This window comes from Mustelus asterias, chromosome 9, assembly GCF_964213995.1.
Source record: "Mustelus asterias chromosome 9, sMusAst1.hap1.1, whole genome shotgun sequence".
Classification (NCBI taxonomy): domain Eukaryota; kingdom Metazoa; phylum Chordata; class Chondrichthyes; order Carcharhiniformes; family Triakidae; genus Mustelus; species Mustelus asterias.
Genome location: NC_135809.1, coordinates 128575446 through 128592000, shown reverse-complemented (window position 1 = coordinate 128592000; position 16555 = coordinate 128575446). Strand labels below are relative to the sequence as shown.

The window sequence follows — 16555 nt, the reverse complement described above, 5'->3', positions numbered from 1 at the left end:
ATCCTTGAAATAAGACCAGTTTAACGACACTGTCAATAAAACTCATCAATGTTATACGCAAGCTTTAGCTGCGTGGGCTGCTGTCAAGTAGCGGGGGAAAGTTCCTTTACAGGTCCCTGTCCCCATTGGAGGCACTCTTCTCACACACACACCCCCCCCCTGGCCCCCCCCCCACCAACTCTCCCCCATGTATGTAGGGATCATGGCGTCACATATAATTCAGCCCGCAGACGTGCTGGCTTTGAAAGACCCCAGCAGCAGATGCAGGTAAGCCAGTGTGCACCGGTGCAGGGTCTTCAGTAAGAAGTCTAACAACACCAGGTTAAAGTCCCAACAGGTTTATTTGGTAGCAAAATCCACTAGCTTTCGGAGCGCTCGCTGCTCCTTCGTCAGGTGAGTGGGAGTTCCTCATTCACAAACTCTGCCTTCCCGCCCTGAGGAACTCCCCACTCACCTGACGAAGGAGCAGCAAGCGCTCCGAAAGCTAGTGGATTTTGCCACCAAATGAACCCGTTGGGACTTTAACCTGGTGTTGTGAGGCTTCTTACTGTGTTTACCCCAGTCCAACGCCGGCATCTCCACGGCAGGTCTTCAGCCCAAGTAGATGGGGAGGGTCAGAGCAGGAAGGGCATCCGGCTGTAAAACCATCCACCAAATCCAAAAGATATGATGACTGACATGGAGGAGTGATCAACCAACATTTTGGCAACCCTTTGTAACACAGGAAAAGTAGAAAGAAAAAGGAAGATTCTGTTCAGTGTTCTGATTCTTAGCCTCAAGCCTTGATTCCCTACCCTTCATTCAGAAAAGTTGATACCTTGGCTGAAACTCTATGTTGGATAAAGTTCTGTAAAGATTTTTAAAATGCTGCTGGCAATGTTTAAAGTGCTAATACTTAAAAAAAATTAAGACAGAAGTTGGGAATTCAACTTTTCCAGATGCACCATGGAAAGCATTCTTTCTGGTTGTATCACCGCTTGGTATGGCTCCTGCTCTGCCCAAGACCGCAAGGGACTACAAAATGTCATGAATGTAGCCCAATCCATCACGCAAACCAGCCTCCCATCCATTGACTCTGTCTACACTTCCCGCTGCCTCGGCAAAGCAACCAGCATAATTAAGGACTCCGCGCACCCCAGACATTCTCTCTCCCACCTTCTTCCGTCGTGAAAAAGATACAAAACTCTGAGGTCACGTACCAACCGGCTCAAGAACAGCTTCTTCCCTGCTGCTGTCAGACGTTTGAATGGACTTACCTTGCATTAAGTTGATCTTTCTCTACACCCTAGCTATGACTGTAATACTACATTCTGCACTCTCTCGTTTCCTTCTCTATGAATGGTATGCTTTGTCTGTATAGCGCACAAGGAACAATACTTTTCACTGTATGTTAATACATGTGACAATAATAAATCAATTCACTTTTCTTCTCTCAGTGCAGAGAAGGTAAATGGAAAGATTCTTAAAAGGTTCACCCTGCAATAACCATCAGAATCTGTATAATTTAAAATTGATACCATATGATATCTATTTTAAATACTGAACAAGGCTGTTCACACCAACCCTTGAATTGATCTCAAGAATGGCCCTCGCACTGCCATCTTAGTCACACTCAGTCCACCTTTCTATGTTCACTCCATTGGGAATCCTGGAACACACCAACACCGAGAGACACCCACACCCTTATCTTTGTCCTCCATACACCAGCACTTCCCTTCCACTCCAGTCAGACCATGGCAACATCTTTCCCATGCTTCCAGCAATCAGTACCACCTTCCAAACTGCTTCCTCTCCATACTACAGCCTCCAATGCAGGTTTCCCAGACCCTTCCATGTCTGAAATAATTCCACACTCCATATGCGGGTATTTCCGCACAACCCGTCAAGTGTTTCGCAAAGGCCATTGGCCAGCGGCAGGATCTTCTGGTCCCGCTGTTGTCAACAGGGTTTCCCATTGTAGGCCTTCCTTGCTGCTGGGAAACCCATGATGGGAATGCGCTGTCGTTGGGACTGGAAGACCCCATCGATACCTTAACTCTGTTTCTCTCTCTGTTTATTATTAAAATTCATTTATGGGATGTGGGTGTCGCTGGCTGGCCAGCACTTATCGCTCATCCCTAATTGCCCTTGAGAAGGTGGTGGTGAGTTGTCTTCTTGAACTGCTACAATCCCCAGTAGTGTAGATGCATCCATAGTGCTGTTTGGGAGGGAGTTCCAGGATTTTGACCCAGTCACAGACACGGCCAGACTTGATGAAGCTTTTCCAGCATTTTCTATTTTTATACCATCAATCAGTAGTTTTAACAATGCTTTCATGTAACATATTATAATACAACATAAACTCCAATTTAATCTGCTCATTAAAAAAAACCAAATAATCTTAAAAACAGATTAGTGGCATTTGGCATCAACAAACAAACCACTCACCTCTTACTGTCTTCAGCTACAATTAACCACTTCACTTTAAAACTGTTAAAGCACAGTGGTTAGCACTGCTGCCTCACAGCGCCAGGAACCCGGGTTCAATTCCTGGCTTGGGTCACTGTCTGTGTGGAGTCTGCACGTTCTCCCCGTGTCTGTGAAGGTTTCCTCCGGGTGCTCCGGTTTCCTCCCACAGTCCGAAAGACGTGCTGGTTAGGGTGCATTGGCCATGCTAAATTCTCCCTCGGTGTACCTGAACAGGCACCGGAGTGTGGCAACTCAAGAGATTTTCACAGGAATTTGCAGTGTTAATGTAAGCCTACTTGTGACTAATAAATTAACTTTACTTTTCTTGATTCACGACTAACTTATCAACATTTTGTGAATTGTTAAAATTTAAATGGATGTGACCTTCATTCTAAATGCTTGTTTTGTCTTGTCTGTTAATCATCACTCACTAAATAACTATGTACACTTTTTACATCTCCTTGCTTTGTCAGGGCTACTTTTGGGATACTGATGTCTCTAATCATTATTGCCCTGTGTCTCCCTATACCACTCTTAATTGTCCAATAGAGATTGCCAATTATTGTTTGTATTATCAAAACTAATTTCCAAAATATTGCTTCATTTAGGCCCGTTTTAAAGGTCATATGGATCATACATTGTGAGTTATGTAAGTATAGAACTAGCTTAGATGTCAGGATTTTTCTCCAGGCAGAGGGATTATTGCACTTGTAAGGATAAAGAGAAAGGCTTGCATTTATGCACTGCTTTTGTGATGGCTACTGCACTATTAATAATTTTATGTTTAAGGGGGACTGCTTTAAGAGGCAGTGTTTTGTCACAAGCAGTCGGTTTGTCTGGAAGGAATGCAACAGATGCTGGGAAAACAGGATAGTTATTAATTTTAGTCATGCAAGGGTTTATTCAGCTGAAGGCTTAATGGGTGGTTTTTTTTGATTAAAGTAATAGATGAGTTAAGTATACAGGCACAGAGTCATGTGAGAAGAGCAGAAGAACAGTTTTATTTTCATTTTAAGAAGGGAAGTTGCTGACTGCAGTTGGTCAAAGGCAGAAGCCTGGAGGCTCTCTCTCTGAAAATACCTTTCTGAAAGTTCTAAGGTGGTACTCAAGTTAAAGCAAATATACCTGGATTTGCCAGCTAATTTTAAAGAGTGGTTTAAATCTGTAAGAAAAATATTGCTTAATTGGAACTGAATAGTAGTAAGTTAGAAGTTAAGTGTTTATTTCTTATCATGATGAAAGGTTGTTCAACAGTTACGATTGGAACTATTTCACTTTGTTAACATAACTGTGTTATGAATAAAGCTTGTTTTGATGTGAATGCTGATTGGGAACAGCTATTTGAGGGCAAATCCACATCTGACATGTGAAAGGCTTTCAAAGTCCAGTTGATAAAAGTTCAGGACAGGCATGACCCCGCAAAAATGAAGGATAGATATGGCAGGATTCAGAAACCATGATGACAAAGGAAATTGTAAGCTAAGTCAAAAGGAAAGAGGAAGCATATGAAAGTCTAGGCATCTAAAAACTGACAAAGCCATTGAGGAGTATAGTGAACATAGGAAGGAACTTAATTGCAGAACTAGGAGGGCTAAGGGGGACCATGGAATGTCTTAGCAAACATGGTCAAGGAGAATCCCAAAGCTTTTTATGCATATATTAGGAGCTAAAGGGTAACAAGAGAAGAGTAGGCCCATTCAAGGACAATCAAGGGAAGTTAAGCATGGAGCCACAGGAAGTAGGTGAGATCCTTAATGAGTAATTTGTATCAGTATTCACCAAGGTGAAGGACATAACGGATGTTGAGGTCAGGGATAGCTGTGTGAACGCTCTAGAGAATGTCAATATATCAAAGGAAGGATTGTTGGGTATCCTAAATTGCATTAAGATAGACAAGTCCCCGGGGCCAGATGGGATCTATCCCAAGTTACTGCAAGAGGCAAGGGAAGAAATAGCTGGGGCCTTATCAGATATCTTCACATCCTCTTTGACCACAGGCAACGTTCAAGAAGACTGGATAATGGCCAATATTGTCCCCTTGTTTAAGAAAGGAAGCAGGGATAATCCAGGAAATTATAGGCTGGTGAGCCTGATGCCAGTGGTGGGAAAGCTTTTGGAGAAGATACTGAGGGACAGGATATATGCACATTTGGAAGAAAATGGACCAGTTAGCGACAGGCAGCATGGTTTTGTACGAGGAAGGTCATGTCTCACCAATTTGATTGAGTTTTTTGAAGAGGTGACACAGATAATTGATGAGGGAAGGACTGTGGATGTAGTTTATATGGACTTTAGTAAGACGTTTGATGAAGTCCCACATGACGGACTAATACAAAAAATAAAATCACATGGGATTCGGGGTTGGCTGGCCAGATGGATACAGAAATGGCTTGGTCATAGAAGACAGAGGGTAGCGGTAGAAGGATGTTTTTCTGGGAAATTTGTGGCTAGTGGTGCTCTGCAGGGATCAGTACTGGGACCTCTGTTGTTTGTAATATATATAAATGATCTAGAGGAAAATGGGGTGGTCTGATTAGTAAGTTTGCAGATGACACGAAAATTGGTAGAGTTACTGATAGTACTGGTGATTGTCAGAGGATAAAGCAGGGTATAGATAGATTGGAGACTTGGGCACAGAAATGGCAGATGGAGTTTAATCCCGGACAAATGCAAGGTGATGCATTTTGGAGACTCAAACTTAGGTGTGAATTATACTGTAAATGGCAAAGCCCTTGGAAACATTAACATACAGAGGGACCTGGGCATGTAGGTCCACAGTTCCCTAAAAGTGGCCATTGAAGGCAAGCTTGCCATGTGCCTTCTTAATCACCTTGGCCACGTGCATTGCCACTTCTAGAGAACTGCATGTCCAGATCCCTCTGTATGTTAATGTTCCTAAGGGTTCTGCCATTTACACGTTCGAGGTGAGAGGGGGAAAGTTTAAGGGAGATGTGTGGGGGAAGTTTTTCATGCAGAGAATGGTGGGTGTTTGGAACGCACTGCCAGAGGAGATGGTGGAAGCAGGCTCATTAGCAACATTTAAGAGGCATCTGGATGGGTACATGAATAGGGAGTGGATAGAGGGATGTGTACCGAGTAAGGGCAGATTTATTTTGTAGTTTAGTTAGGGCATCATGATCGGCATGGGCTTGGAGAGTCAAAGGGCCTGTTCTTGTGCTGCACTTTTCTTTGTTCTATGTTCTTTGATAAAAAGATCCCTAATTTGTCAGTGGACCCACTCCTGAGGCGAAACAGCCTTCCCTCACATTTATGCCGAAATAGAAAAATTGTTGGCTAGTCTGACTTCGTAATATAGCTTTGGGTTTCTCATCTGGCAACCAAACAATTTTCACAACTACCGGGTGTCTCAAAGCATTTTTCAACCAATATAGTACATTTTTGAAACACTGTTGCTGTTGTGAAGTCTTGTGATAAAGTGGGAGTGTTCGTACCTCTCGACCAATTAGCTCTGGGTTCAAATCTCATGATGTGGAGATGCCGGCGTTGGACTGGGGTGAACACCCCAGTCAGATGGACGAAGGAGCAGTGCTCCGAAAGCTTATGGTATTTGCTACCAAATAAACCTGTTGGACTTTAACCTGGTGTTGTGAGACTTCTTACTGTGTTCAAATCTCATTCCAGGACATGATGACAATGAAAGGTTTGTTCATAATAATGTGGTCAAATGTGTTGATTATTAAAATCCTTCTGATGGCAGTTGGTAGTAGTGAGTGAATTTCCTGGTCAGCCACACTGCAGAAGACAGTGGCAAACCACTGCCAAGCTTAATCAGAGTTAAAGTGCATGTTTGCCAATTATCTTTTAGGGCCATGGTACCTGAAGGAGGCATCCCTATTGTAATGTAAGACATCTGGCACCCAAATAATGCGCTGGATGTCATCAATGTTTATGTGAAAGTCAATTTGAAGACTGTGGCTGCTATCACCATAGGGGAGTGTGTAAGTGAAGAACAGGAACAAAGTTTAGATCACTGGAGAACACTCGAGGTAATGTAGCAGAGATGGGAAGATAAACTATTGCCGCATCTCTTGTACTTAGGTCATAGATCATAGAATCCCTACAGTGCAGAAAGGGACTGTACAGCCCATCGAGCCTGCACCGATAACAATTCCACTCAGGCCCTAACCCCGTAACCCCATGTATTTACCCTACAAATCCCCTGACACTAAGGGGCAATTGAACATGGCCAATGCACCTAACCTGCACATCTTTGAAGTGTGGGAGGAAACCCGAGCACCCAGAAGAAACCCATGCAGACACGAGGAAAATTTGCAAACTCTGCACAGACAGTGACCTGAGGCTGGAATTGAACCTGGGTCCCGGGTGCTATGAAGCAGCAGTGCCTTCCACTATGCCACCGTGCCACCAAGAGGGAAAAGATTGGGGTAACTATTGTGCCTCTTGCAACTGCTGTGGCAAGAACTAACATGGTTAAATGATGAATCAGCACTTCAGGTTTTCCTAGAAATTATGACTTAACTGCTCACTGGATAAGCTGATTGAGCCATCACTGGAGGTTATAACATAAATATTATCATTTAACAGTGTATACCTCTAATACCAATAGTTTATTCCTCATGCTGCTTCAATTAGAATTATAGAATCGTAGAATCCCCACAGTACAAAAGACGCAATTCGTCCAATGAGTCTGCACCGACTCTCTGAATGAGTTTCTTACCCAAGCCTACTACCTCCACCCGATCCCTGTAACCTCACACATGTACCATGGCTAATCCACCTAACCTACACATTTTGGGACACTAAGGGGAAATTTAGCATGGCCAATCCACCAGTCCAATCTGTACATCTTTGGACTGTGGGAGGAAACCGGAGCATCCGGAGAAAACCCACGCAGACGTGGGCAGAATGTGCAACATTCCGCACAGTCACCCAAAGCCGGAATTGAATCCGAGTCCCTGGCGCTCTGGGGCAGCAATGCTAAGCACTGCGCCGCAAGAACATTTCAATTTCTCATTCAAAAAAATCCAATCCCCTATTTGAATGTATTGCGTTTTCATTTCATTTTTAGCTGCAGTAATTCTAGCTATTATTGATGATGCAAACTATGTGATATCACATTGGTGGCTCATACAGCCCACACATCGCAGGCCAATTCACCACCACATTGTTTCATGGTCAACCAGAAGTTGAATTTCACCCCTATTCTTTCCATCTACTTAATAATAGTCAATTTGTTACCCAAGTATTAACCATCCTATCCAAATCTAGGTTAAATGAAGGAATTGTCCCATTTGCAAAGATGAACTGACCTTAAGTAAACTTCAGAATAGAAACATGGAACAAACACAAGAAACATAAGTCACAGATCTTCATCATATTAATTTGCAATCAAGAGCCTTTCAGTAAAAAAAAACCTTTTCTCTTCTGGCTGAACTGAACCACTGCAAAAGCCTAAGAGCTCCAATTACCTCAGGTGAGGAAATGCATGAAGCAAATAACTGGAGTGATTGGTTAATGTAAAAACCATAAATCCTAAGATCTGGAATTGATAGCACTGATTCAGTATAAAGGGAAATTCAGTTTGTGATGCCTTCAACATTACTGATGCACTGTTGCTTGAAGTAAACCTCTGCAATGTACTCATATTTAAAGGTATTTCTGACAATTTTTTAATGCAATGCTGGATAATAATAGCATGCTGAATATTTTAACTTTGTGTTCTTTAAAATATAGCTGTGTGCAGATGTGGAAAAATGATTATATGCCTACGAATTTATAATCTTTGATATTGAAAGCATTGAATGTGGTATGTTTAATATAATTTTGTACTAGCAAATGGACCTGATGGAACATCACAGTATTACGTTGATTAAATTTCATGCACATCCTGCCGACTAAACAGGTCTTAGGTTTCTGCAACTCGTGGGAATCGTGAAGGTTTAATATGCTAGCCTCTCTTTAATATTTATTTTTAACCAGATCATGTAAGGAAGCTTTGTGCTATATTTGACCAGAAAATGTTCAAGTCAAACGTAAAGGAGGCTAATAGAAATGCATATCCTTTATTATATGCATTAATTGGACCATGTTCATTTACTTATCTTTTCAGATTCGCCTCATGTTCCAAATTATGGTGACAAAGATCTCTACAATCCACATATTGTTCTTTTTACTGTGCTGGATGCCTGTCCAGTCGCTGAACAAATGTCAGCTGACTAATGTCACAATCGCGGTGGAAAAAGAAGAATGTGGGTACTGTGGCATGATCAATGTAACTTGGTGTGCTGGTTACTGCTTCACCAAGGTGAGGAACCTCATAATTGTTGATAAGTAATCATCAGATATGTGTGTTTGACATGTAGTGTTCTATGATATGAGAGAAGTGGTCGAAATCTATGTCACCGATGTTAGAACAAACATTTAAACTTTCTGTAAGAAGTGCAAATGTTAGAATTCTGAAAGACAAACACAAAAATCCTTAAAAACACAGCAAGTGTGTCCCATTTAAAAATAAATAAGTGGCAGATTTAATGTATTAAACTCCAAAAATATAAACATCTCTTTTTTCTGTTTAAGAATGCTGCAGACCTACTTTATGACCCAACCATGTTCCACTACTACTTAAACATTCCTAATAATTTTGGACTTCAAGCAAGGACATAACAGGAAAACTGCATGTGCTTTTTGGGAGGGCTGTCATATGTACTGAATAATATGTTGTCATTGACTATACATGCTGTTGATATGAATAATGTAATTAATTATAATCAGATTACACAATGAAAGAGCAAGTGTTTTAATACATGCTTCCTGCTGTGCTGCTTAATTCAGAATCATGCCATTTTCCTTTAATTTCTTTTTCAAATTTCATGTTTTAGGATCCAGTCTGCAAGCACTCCATGGCTTCCATTTATCAAGATATTTGCAGCTACAAGGAAATAATCTATGAAACGATAAGCATTCCAAACTGTCCTGCCAATGTTAACCCTTACTTTACTTACCCTGTAGCAATAAGCTGTCAATGTGGAATGTGTAATACCGAAACCACTGACTGCACAGTTTCAGCTTTGGAACCAACACATTGTTCCTCGACTCAACATTAATAAAACATAGATAACTTCCTTTCCATCCAGTGGGTCCGCAGCAGAGGATATTTGATAAACAACAAACATAGTATTCTAACCTGATTTAGGAGCAACAATCTCCTATTAATTAATGTAGCCTCAAGTTAATATTTAATGGGTGCAAATATATGGTACTGTTAAATTATGTGCCAGCTTATTGTAAGACATGTGTTAAGTTATGTGTTGTCTTGTTTTAGTACATTACTAAGAATTTGAATGAGAAATGAATTATTGAAAAAAGTCTTAAAGCAACATGTAAAAGGCTCAGGTCTGTGTGCCGTACATGCTGGTTTTGTACAGTCTGTTCATTAAACTATAATGTAATTTATATGAAACCATAAATAAAGACAAAATATGCTGACTACTGAATTTTAGTTGTTTATTTTGCTTTCACTTCACAGATATCCTGCTTATAAAGTGGTTAATGCAAAATAAATAAAATGCAATAAATTTATATTTAATTACAGTTTCTATATTCATGCAAGAGGCTCAAATATTGTGTGTTAGTCCAAAGATTCTCAGTTAAGGATCAAATTGAAAGGGGTATCAGTGGAAGTGGAAACACTGAGTGCCGAATCTGGGTAGGGGGGGTGAGGGGGGGGGGGGGGGGAGGGGTAGGGGGGGGGGTGTGGTGGGGGGGTGGTGGGGGGGGGTTGGTGGGGGGTGGGGGGGGTGGGGGGGGTGGGGGGGGTGGGGGGGTGGTGGGGGGGTGGGGGGGGGGGTGGGGGGGTGGGGGGGTTGGGGGGGCGGCGGTTGGGGAGAGGATGACTTGGGAGAATCTTGCAAACTGAAAATAATGTAGCATCGTCTTTGTGCTGCCTAATTATCTATGGGAAAGGTAATTAAACAACAGTGTCCTACTGAGCAATTAGTGACCTGTATAATACATTTGTGATCTGTAACTGGATTGTTGATGCTCAAATGTTCAGAGCCCTGTGGTGAACTTGGAAGAATTGTCCCCGTGGTGGAACTTGGTTGGAAATAAGATTCAAGGAGATTACTAAATCTTGTTTTCATCTGAACATTGCACAGAATTAGAGGAATTCCCTTTGGAAGATAATGTCAAAATTATAATCGCAGGAACTAAAAACATGACAGTCAAAAATTTGGGAAAATATTTCAAAATATATATCCCCCCATCCATGGATGGTTGGGGAGGATGGGCTTCGGAGATTCCCCTGCTGAATAGAAATCCGCTTAGGAGGTTTATTCTGCAGGTCGCTAAAAACGCAGATCCGGATTGGCCCGCGCGGTGGTAAAGTGGGATTTGGTGGTAGAGTTGTGCGCACGGTTCATTAAGTCGATTTAAATGCATGCAAATACATTTAAATCGTCGGGCCGCCCGATTCGGGCACGGGCCGGATCCGTGCCCGAATCGGGTGTCGGTAAAGCCGCGATCTGCTCGGATTCGGGTGCAGATCGCATTAAAGGCCCGACGCCTGACTTTACCACGATTTTTGGTAAAATCGGGCCCAATGTATGCGGTGGTGGTGTGTTACATTAATTTTGGGAACTGTGGCAACATATACTTCTACACGCAAGGCCTAGGCAGAATTCAGGTTTGGGGCAGTCAATGCCAAGTAACATTCCAACAACTTTTACAGATGTATGATAGAAAACATTCTTTCTGGTTGTATCACAGCTTGGTATCACTCCTGCTGTACCCAAGACCGCAAGAAACTACAAACGATTGTGAATGGAGCCCAATCCATCACGCAAACCAGCCTCCCATCCATTGACTCTGACTATACTTCCCACTGCCTCGGCCAAGCAGCCAGCATAATCATGGACCCCACCCACCCTGCACATTCTTACTTCCACCTTCTTTCTTTGGGAAAAAGATCTTAATGTCTGAGGTCACATATCAACCGACTCAAGGACTGCTTCTTCCCTGCTGCCATCAGTCTTTTGAGTGGACCGACCTTGTATTTAGTTGATCTTTCTCTTCACTCTAGCTGTGACTGTAACACTACATTCTGCACTCTCTCCTTTCGTTTTCTATGAATGGCATGCTTTGTCTGTATAGTGCGTAAGAAACAATACTTTTCACTGTATGCTAATACATGTGACAATAATAAATCAAATCAAATCAAATCAAAGAGAGAGATTCCAACCATCTCCCCTTGACATTCAATACTATTACCATTGCTGAATCCTCCAATGCCAATATTCTGTGAACTACTATTGATCAGAAACTGAACTAAATATTGTGGCTATAAGAGCAGGTCAGAGGCTGGGAATTCACCTCCTGACTTTTTAATTTGAATTGATTTATTATTGTCTCATGTATTGGTACACAGTCAAAAGTATTGTTTCTTGAGTGCTTATACAGACGAAACATAGCATTCATAGAATACATAGGGGAGAAGGAAAGGAGAGGGCACAGAGTATAGTGTTGCAGTCACAAATAGGGTGTAGAGAAAGATAACTTAATATTGTAGATCCATTCAAAAGTCTGATGGCAGCAGGGAAGTTGTTCTTGAGTCGGTTGGTACGTGACCTCAGACTTTTGTATCTTTTACCCGATGGAAGAAGGTGGAAGAGAGAATGTCCGGGGTGTGTGGGGGTCCTTGATTATGCTGGCTGCTTTGCCGAGGCAGCGGGAAGGGTAGACGGAGTCACTGGATGGGAGGCTGGTTTGCGTGATGGATTGGGCTACGTTCACAACCCTTTGTAGTTTATTGCAGTCTTAGTCAGGGCAGGAGCCATAACAAGCTGTAATGCATCCAGAAAAGAAGCTTTCTGTGGTGCATCTGTAAAAATTGGTGAAAGTCATAGTGAACTTGCCAAATTTCCTCAGCCTCCTGAGAAAGTAGAGGTGTTGGCATGGGCTTTCTTAACCATACCGTTGGCGTGGGGGGAAGAAGGAGACGACCACCTGAGGCAGGAGATGGCTGCCATTTGCCCAGGGGGCGGTGCTACTTATGTGGAGTGGGGCAGGGGAGGGGTGGAGGGTGGAGGTAGGAGGAGGTGCATGGGGGTCAGGGACTGGAAGCATACAGGGTGCTGGGGATGGGAGGATCTGGGTGAGATTTTGGGAGAATGCGAGATGGAGTTAAGCACTCACCCTTGCTGCTCGGATGAGGTCATTGACCTTCTTGTGGCACTTCTTCCCTGTTCTGGGGGCCAGTGCCATGGTACTGCCTCCCAGGCCGCATTGCCATCAGCCCCCCCACTGGGTCAGCGTCCTCCTGGGAGGAAGAGGACTGTCTGTGGGTGCTGGGGGAGACATTATCCGGCCTGGGAGGGATGTGGCAGGGGAGCAGCATTCTATCATTGCGCAGTTGTAGACTCCGATCGGAGCTGCAGGGCTTCACGTGCGTTAAATCCCACCCACAGACTTGTGCAGCGTGATTCAGAATTGCTGATATTTTTGCAGGCAGAGTGTGTATGGGGGTGCCTGAGAACGGGTCTAAAAGCCAGATCTGAAACACTCCCAGTTTCAAGTCCGCCCAGAACTTTGAATCAAAATGGTAAAATAGTGTTCTCTGTGTCCTTCCCACAACTTGCCTTCTCACCCAACTTGGTATCATCAGCAAATTTTAATGATACTGTGCCTTCAAGAAATGTATTTTTACCATGTTTCTTGTAAGGGTATGTTTAAAATTCAGCTCAATACGTTGCTGATTTGTCTGGGAAAACAGGGAGCTCAAATGTTGATAATGGAGGATAATGGCTGAGTTTAGCTAATGGTGTGTTTGCCTGAACAGGGTTCATGCATTTGTATTTACTTAGCTTTCCCTTGGGGTTTCAGAGGAGGGTTTGGATTAGGTTAAAAACAAATTACTGCGGATGCTGGAATCTGAAGCCAAACGCTGGAAAATCTCAGCAGGTCTGGCAGCGTCTGTAAGGTATGAAAAGAGCTGACGTTTCGAGCCCGGGGTTGATGGACAAAGAAACAGAGTCATGTGCAAATGGGAGGGGCTAAGCTTGCAGGGGAAATAAACAGTTTCTCTTTTATATGAAAATAGTCAGCTTCTGCCTTGAACAGTTTTTCTGTTCTCTCTCTCTCTGGAAGCTGCTGTTTGGGGTTGTCAGAAGACAGATGTTTCTCGATCTCTCCAGATGTGCTCAAAAGTCTCTCGGACTGTGAACAAGTACAAGCTTGTAAGCCTGGGGTTTGCTAACTGTCTGTTATTTGCTCAAGTCTGAGGTCACGTACCAATTGACTCAAGAACAGCTTCATCCCTGCTGCTATCAGACTTTTGAATGGACCTACCTCACACTGAGTTGATCTTTCTCTACACCCAAGCTATGACTGCAAACACTACCTTCTACACTCTCTCCTTTCCTTCTCTATGGATGTTTCTTGCATGCTATGCAGACAAAGCAAACCAATACTTTTCACTATATACTAATACATCTGACAATAATAAATCAAATCAAAAAAGCTAATTTTGAAGAAGGGTTTTAAGTTTGTAAGAGGAATATTGCTTGAATTGGAACTCATAGGAATAGGTTAGCAATTATGAACTATAACTTGTCATTTTTAAGTACTGTTCAATTGGTAAATGCTAAGCTAATTCATTTGTTATAGTTAAATGGTATTGTTAATTAAAGTTTTTTGATAAAAGCTTCCTGGTGTGTCACTAGAATTCCACCTGGAGTGAAACACCTTATCCTCACACTAATGCCAAAACGGCAAATCGCTGGGGTCTAGTCTCATACCCTAATGATACGTTATAAAACTTTTTACTTTTATGAACAAACCTTTGATACATTACACTCTGTTTTTGCATCCAAGTCATTATTATAGTTCTGAAATAACTCCTCAAAGGTTGGTGTCCCTTCACCAGATTCCGTTTATTTACAAACACAATTCCACTCCAAAGAGTGCTTCAGGTACAAAGTCAGAATCCAGAGTGTCAGTAGCCCCTGACATATAACAGACAGACTCCCTGATTGGGCAGGCAATCATTTCCCCAATCAGGGAGCTCATACTCCAAGACGCCAACCTCAATGGCCTTGTCGAGGTCATTACACCGCGCCCCCCCCCCCCCCCCCCCCCCGCCGCAAGTCTGAGGAACCTCGGCTGTTGGTGCGCCTCATGGGTCTCCTGAGACATTTTAGCGCCGGGTCCAGTTCCTCCAACTCCGAGTCTGATGTTGGCGATGTTTATCAAACCAGCATTCGTCTCTTGCAAAGGAGTAGCCGCGGCTTCATCCGCAGTGTCCATTTCGGACTCTGAAGTCTTAACTGTGAGTGATGGAGAGCCGGGGGAGGCCAGTCCAGGAGGATTCTTGGCCCACTGTGCACAGTTGGCTCCTGGACGAATTGTGATTTCAAGGCCCATACCTGGTCCAGGTGTTTTTCTGGATGGCCTCACCCATGCGTCTTCTTTACATTAGGAACAGGCAATAAAAACACCAGAATAGCCAGTGACGTCCATATCTCGTGAAAGAGGAGAAACACCTAAGGGGAGGAATTATCCACCACCGTCCCTCAGTAGTGTTTTTGCAGTGGCGGAGGTGGCCTGCCATTGGCCAGCAGTGGGATCACTTCCCGTCATTTGCATCCTCCGCCACCGAAGAACCCGTGGGATTGAAAGATCCTGCCCCCAGGAATGGATGGGAAGCAATTACAAGTCTAGAAATTGAAAATTGTAGCATTGGCATCTGAGGAAGTCCAGTCAGTTAAGGAACATTAGTAACACAGAAAAATAAAAATATATTTGTATTCACCATAAATCAGGGGAGAGATGTGAGATCTGAAGTCAATAAAGGTAAAGTCTCCATTGTCACAGATGACCACAGTCTGCTCTCCCCCTCAAAGTGGTAATGATTTAACCTGAGGATCACCACACCTCAGGCAAGGTTGAGAAGGCAGGGCCTTCATGAATAACCTCAGCAGGTGCAGGAATTGAACCCACACTGTTGGCATCACTCTATATCACAAACCAGTCATCCAGCCGACTGAGCTAACCAACTCCCCAAAGACAATAAAGGTCAAATGAGGTCCATGTTCAGTCCTCTCATCTATCAGTTAATTAACTGCCCTTGCAACTCTTTCCTGATAAGCATTAGTCCCATGCGTCACACGTGTCATTGTTGCTTTCTTCATTCTGCCAAAAATAAATCGCTCATTGATCTGCCTGTGAGGTAGCCTTGATATCAGGTTCCAGACAGGAATCATTTAGCCTATTCATTGAAACATAAATAGCCCTATTAATTGACCAATCTGCCACAGAGAGCATTAAAAAGAGTTTACTTACATTTTATCATGATGCTGCCATCAGAAAAACACACTGCAATTAACCTAAAGCAGTGTGAGAGTGTAATAAAACCCCCCTAACTGATATTCTTCGATTTTTCGCTTTTGGATGTGGTGTTAAATCAAAGTAATATCCGCCTGTTGAATGCAAAACATTCCACATTTGAGAGAGTAAATATCTTTCAGAGCCCTGACAACATGTATCCTTAATGAACTAGACTAAATATTGTTTGAAGGACCTTGGTGGGTTCAAAATTCCTACCAGATTTGCCTATATAACAACAGTAGTTACATACTAAAAGTTAATTAATTGATTGTGAGGATGTCCTGAGGGTGTGGAAGATGCTATTTGAATGAATACATGTCCTCGGCTGAGGTGCCTAGACACCCAGATCCCAACAGACTTCAAAAGAACTAATCTGCTGTGCAGATAGTTAAGATGTGGAGATGCCGGCGTTGGACTGAGGTGAACACAGTAAGAAGTCTCACAACACCAGGTTAAAGTCCAACAGGTTTATTTGGTAGCAAATATCATAAGCTTTCGGAGCGCTGCTCCTTCGTCCTCCTTTGACGAAGGAGCAGCGCTCCGAAAGCTTATGGTATTTGCTACCAAATAAACCTGTTGGACTTTAACCTGGTGTTGTGAGACTTCTTACTAGATAGTTAAGACACATACCATATATATGCTTAAGATGATGGACCAGTGGGAGGACTTCACATATAAGAGGGATTTCACAGTAACTTTATTGTAGTGTTAATGTAAGCCTCACTTGTGACTAATAAATAAACTT

At 42.8% G+C, this 16555-nt stretch overlaps 1 protein-coding gene across 1 annotated transcript; it reads left to right on the top strand.

Moving 5' to 3' along the window:
• The first annotated feature begins 202 nt into the window (after positions 1-202).
• Positions 203-9533, top strand: LOC144499032 (follitropin subunit beta-like). The gene is made up of 4 exons (XM_078221085.1): positions 203-267; positions 1437-1446; positions 8540-8734; positions 9309-9533. The coding sequence occupies exons 1-4, from the start codon at positions 203-205 to the stop codon at positions 9531-9533; spliced, it is 495 nt and encodes a 164-aa protein (XP_078077211.1).
• The last annotated feature ends 7022 nt before the right edge of the window (positions 9534-16555 follow it).

What these genes read in the sequence shown, in the direction of transcription:
- LOC144499032 (XM_078221085.1), top strand. Translation starts at nt 203, where the DNA reads ATGGCGTCACATATAATTCAGCCCGCAGACGTGCTGGCTTTGAAAGAC. An exon ending in CTGGTTACTGCTTCACCAAG is followed by an intron (nt 8,735 to 9,308) that starts GTGAGGAACCTC and finishes TTCATGTTTTAG; the next exon opens with GATCCAGTCTGCAAGCACTC.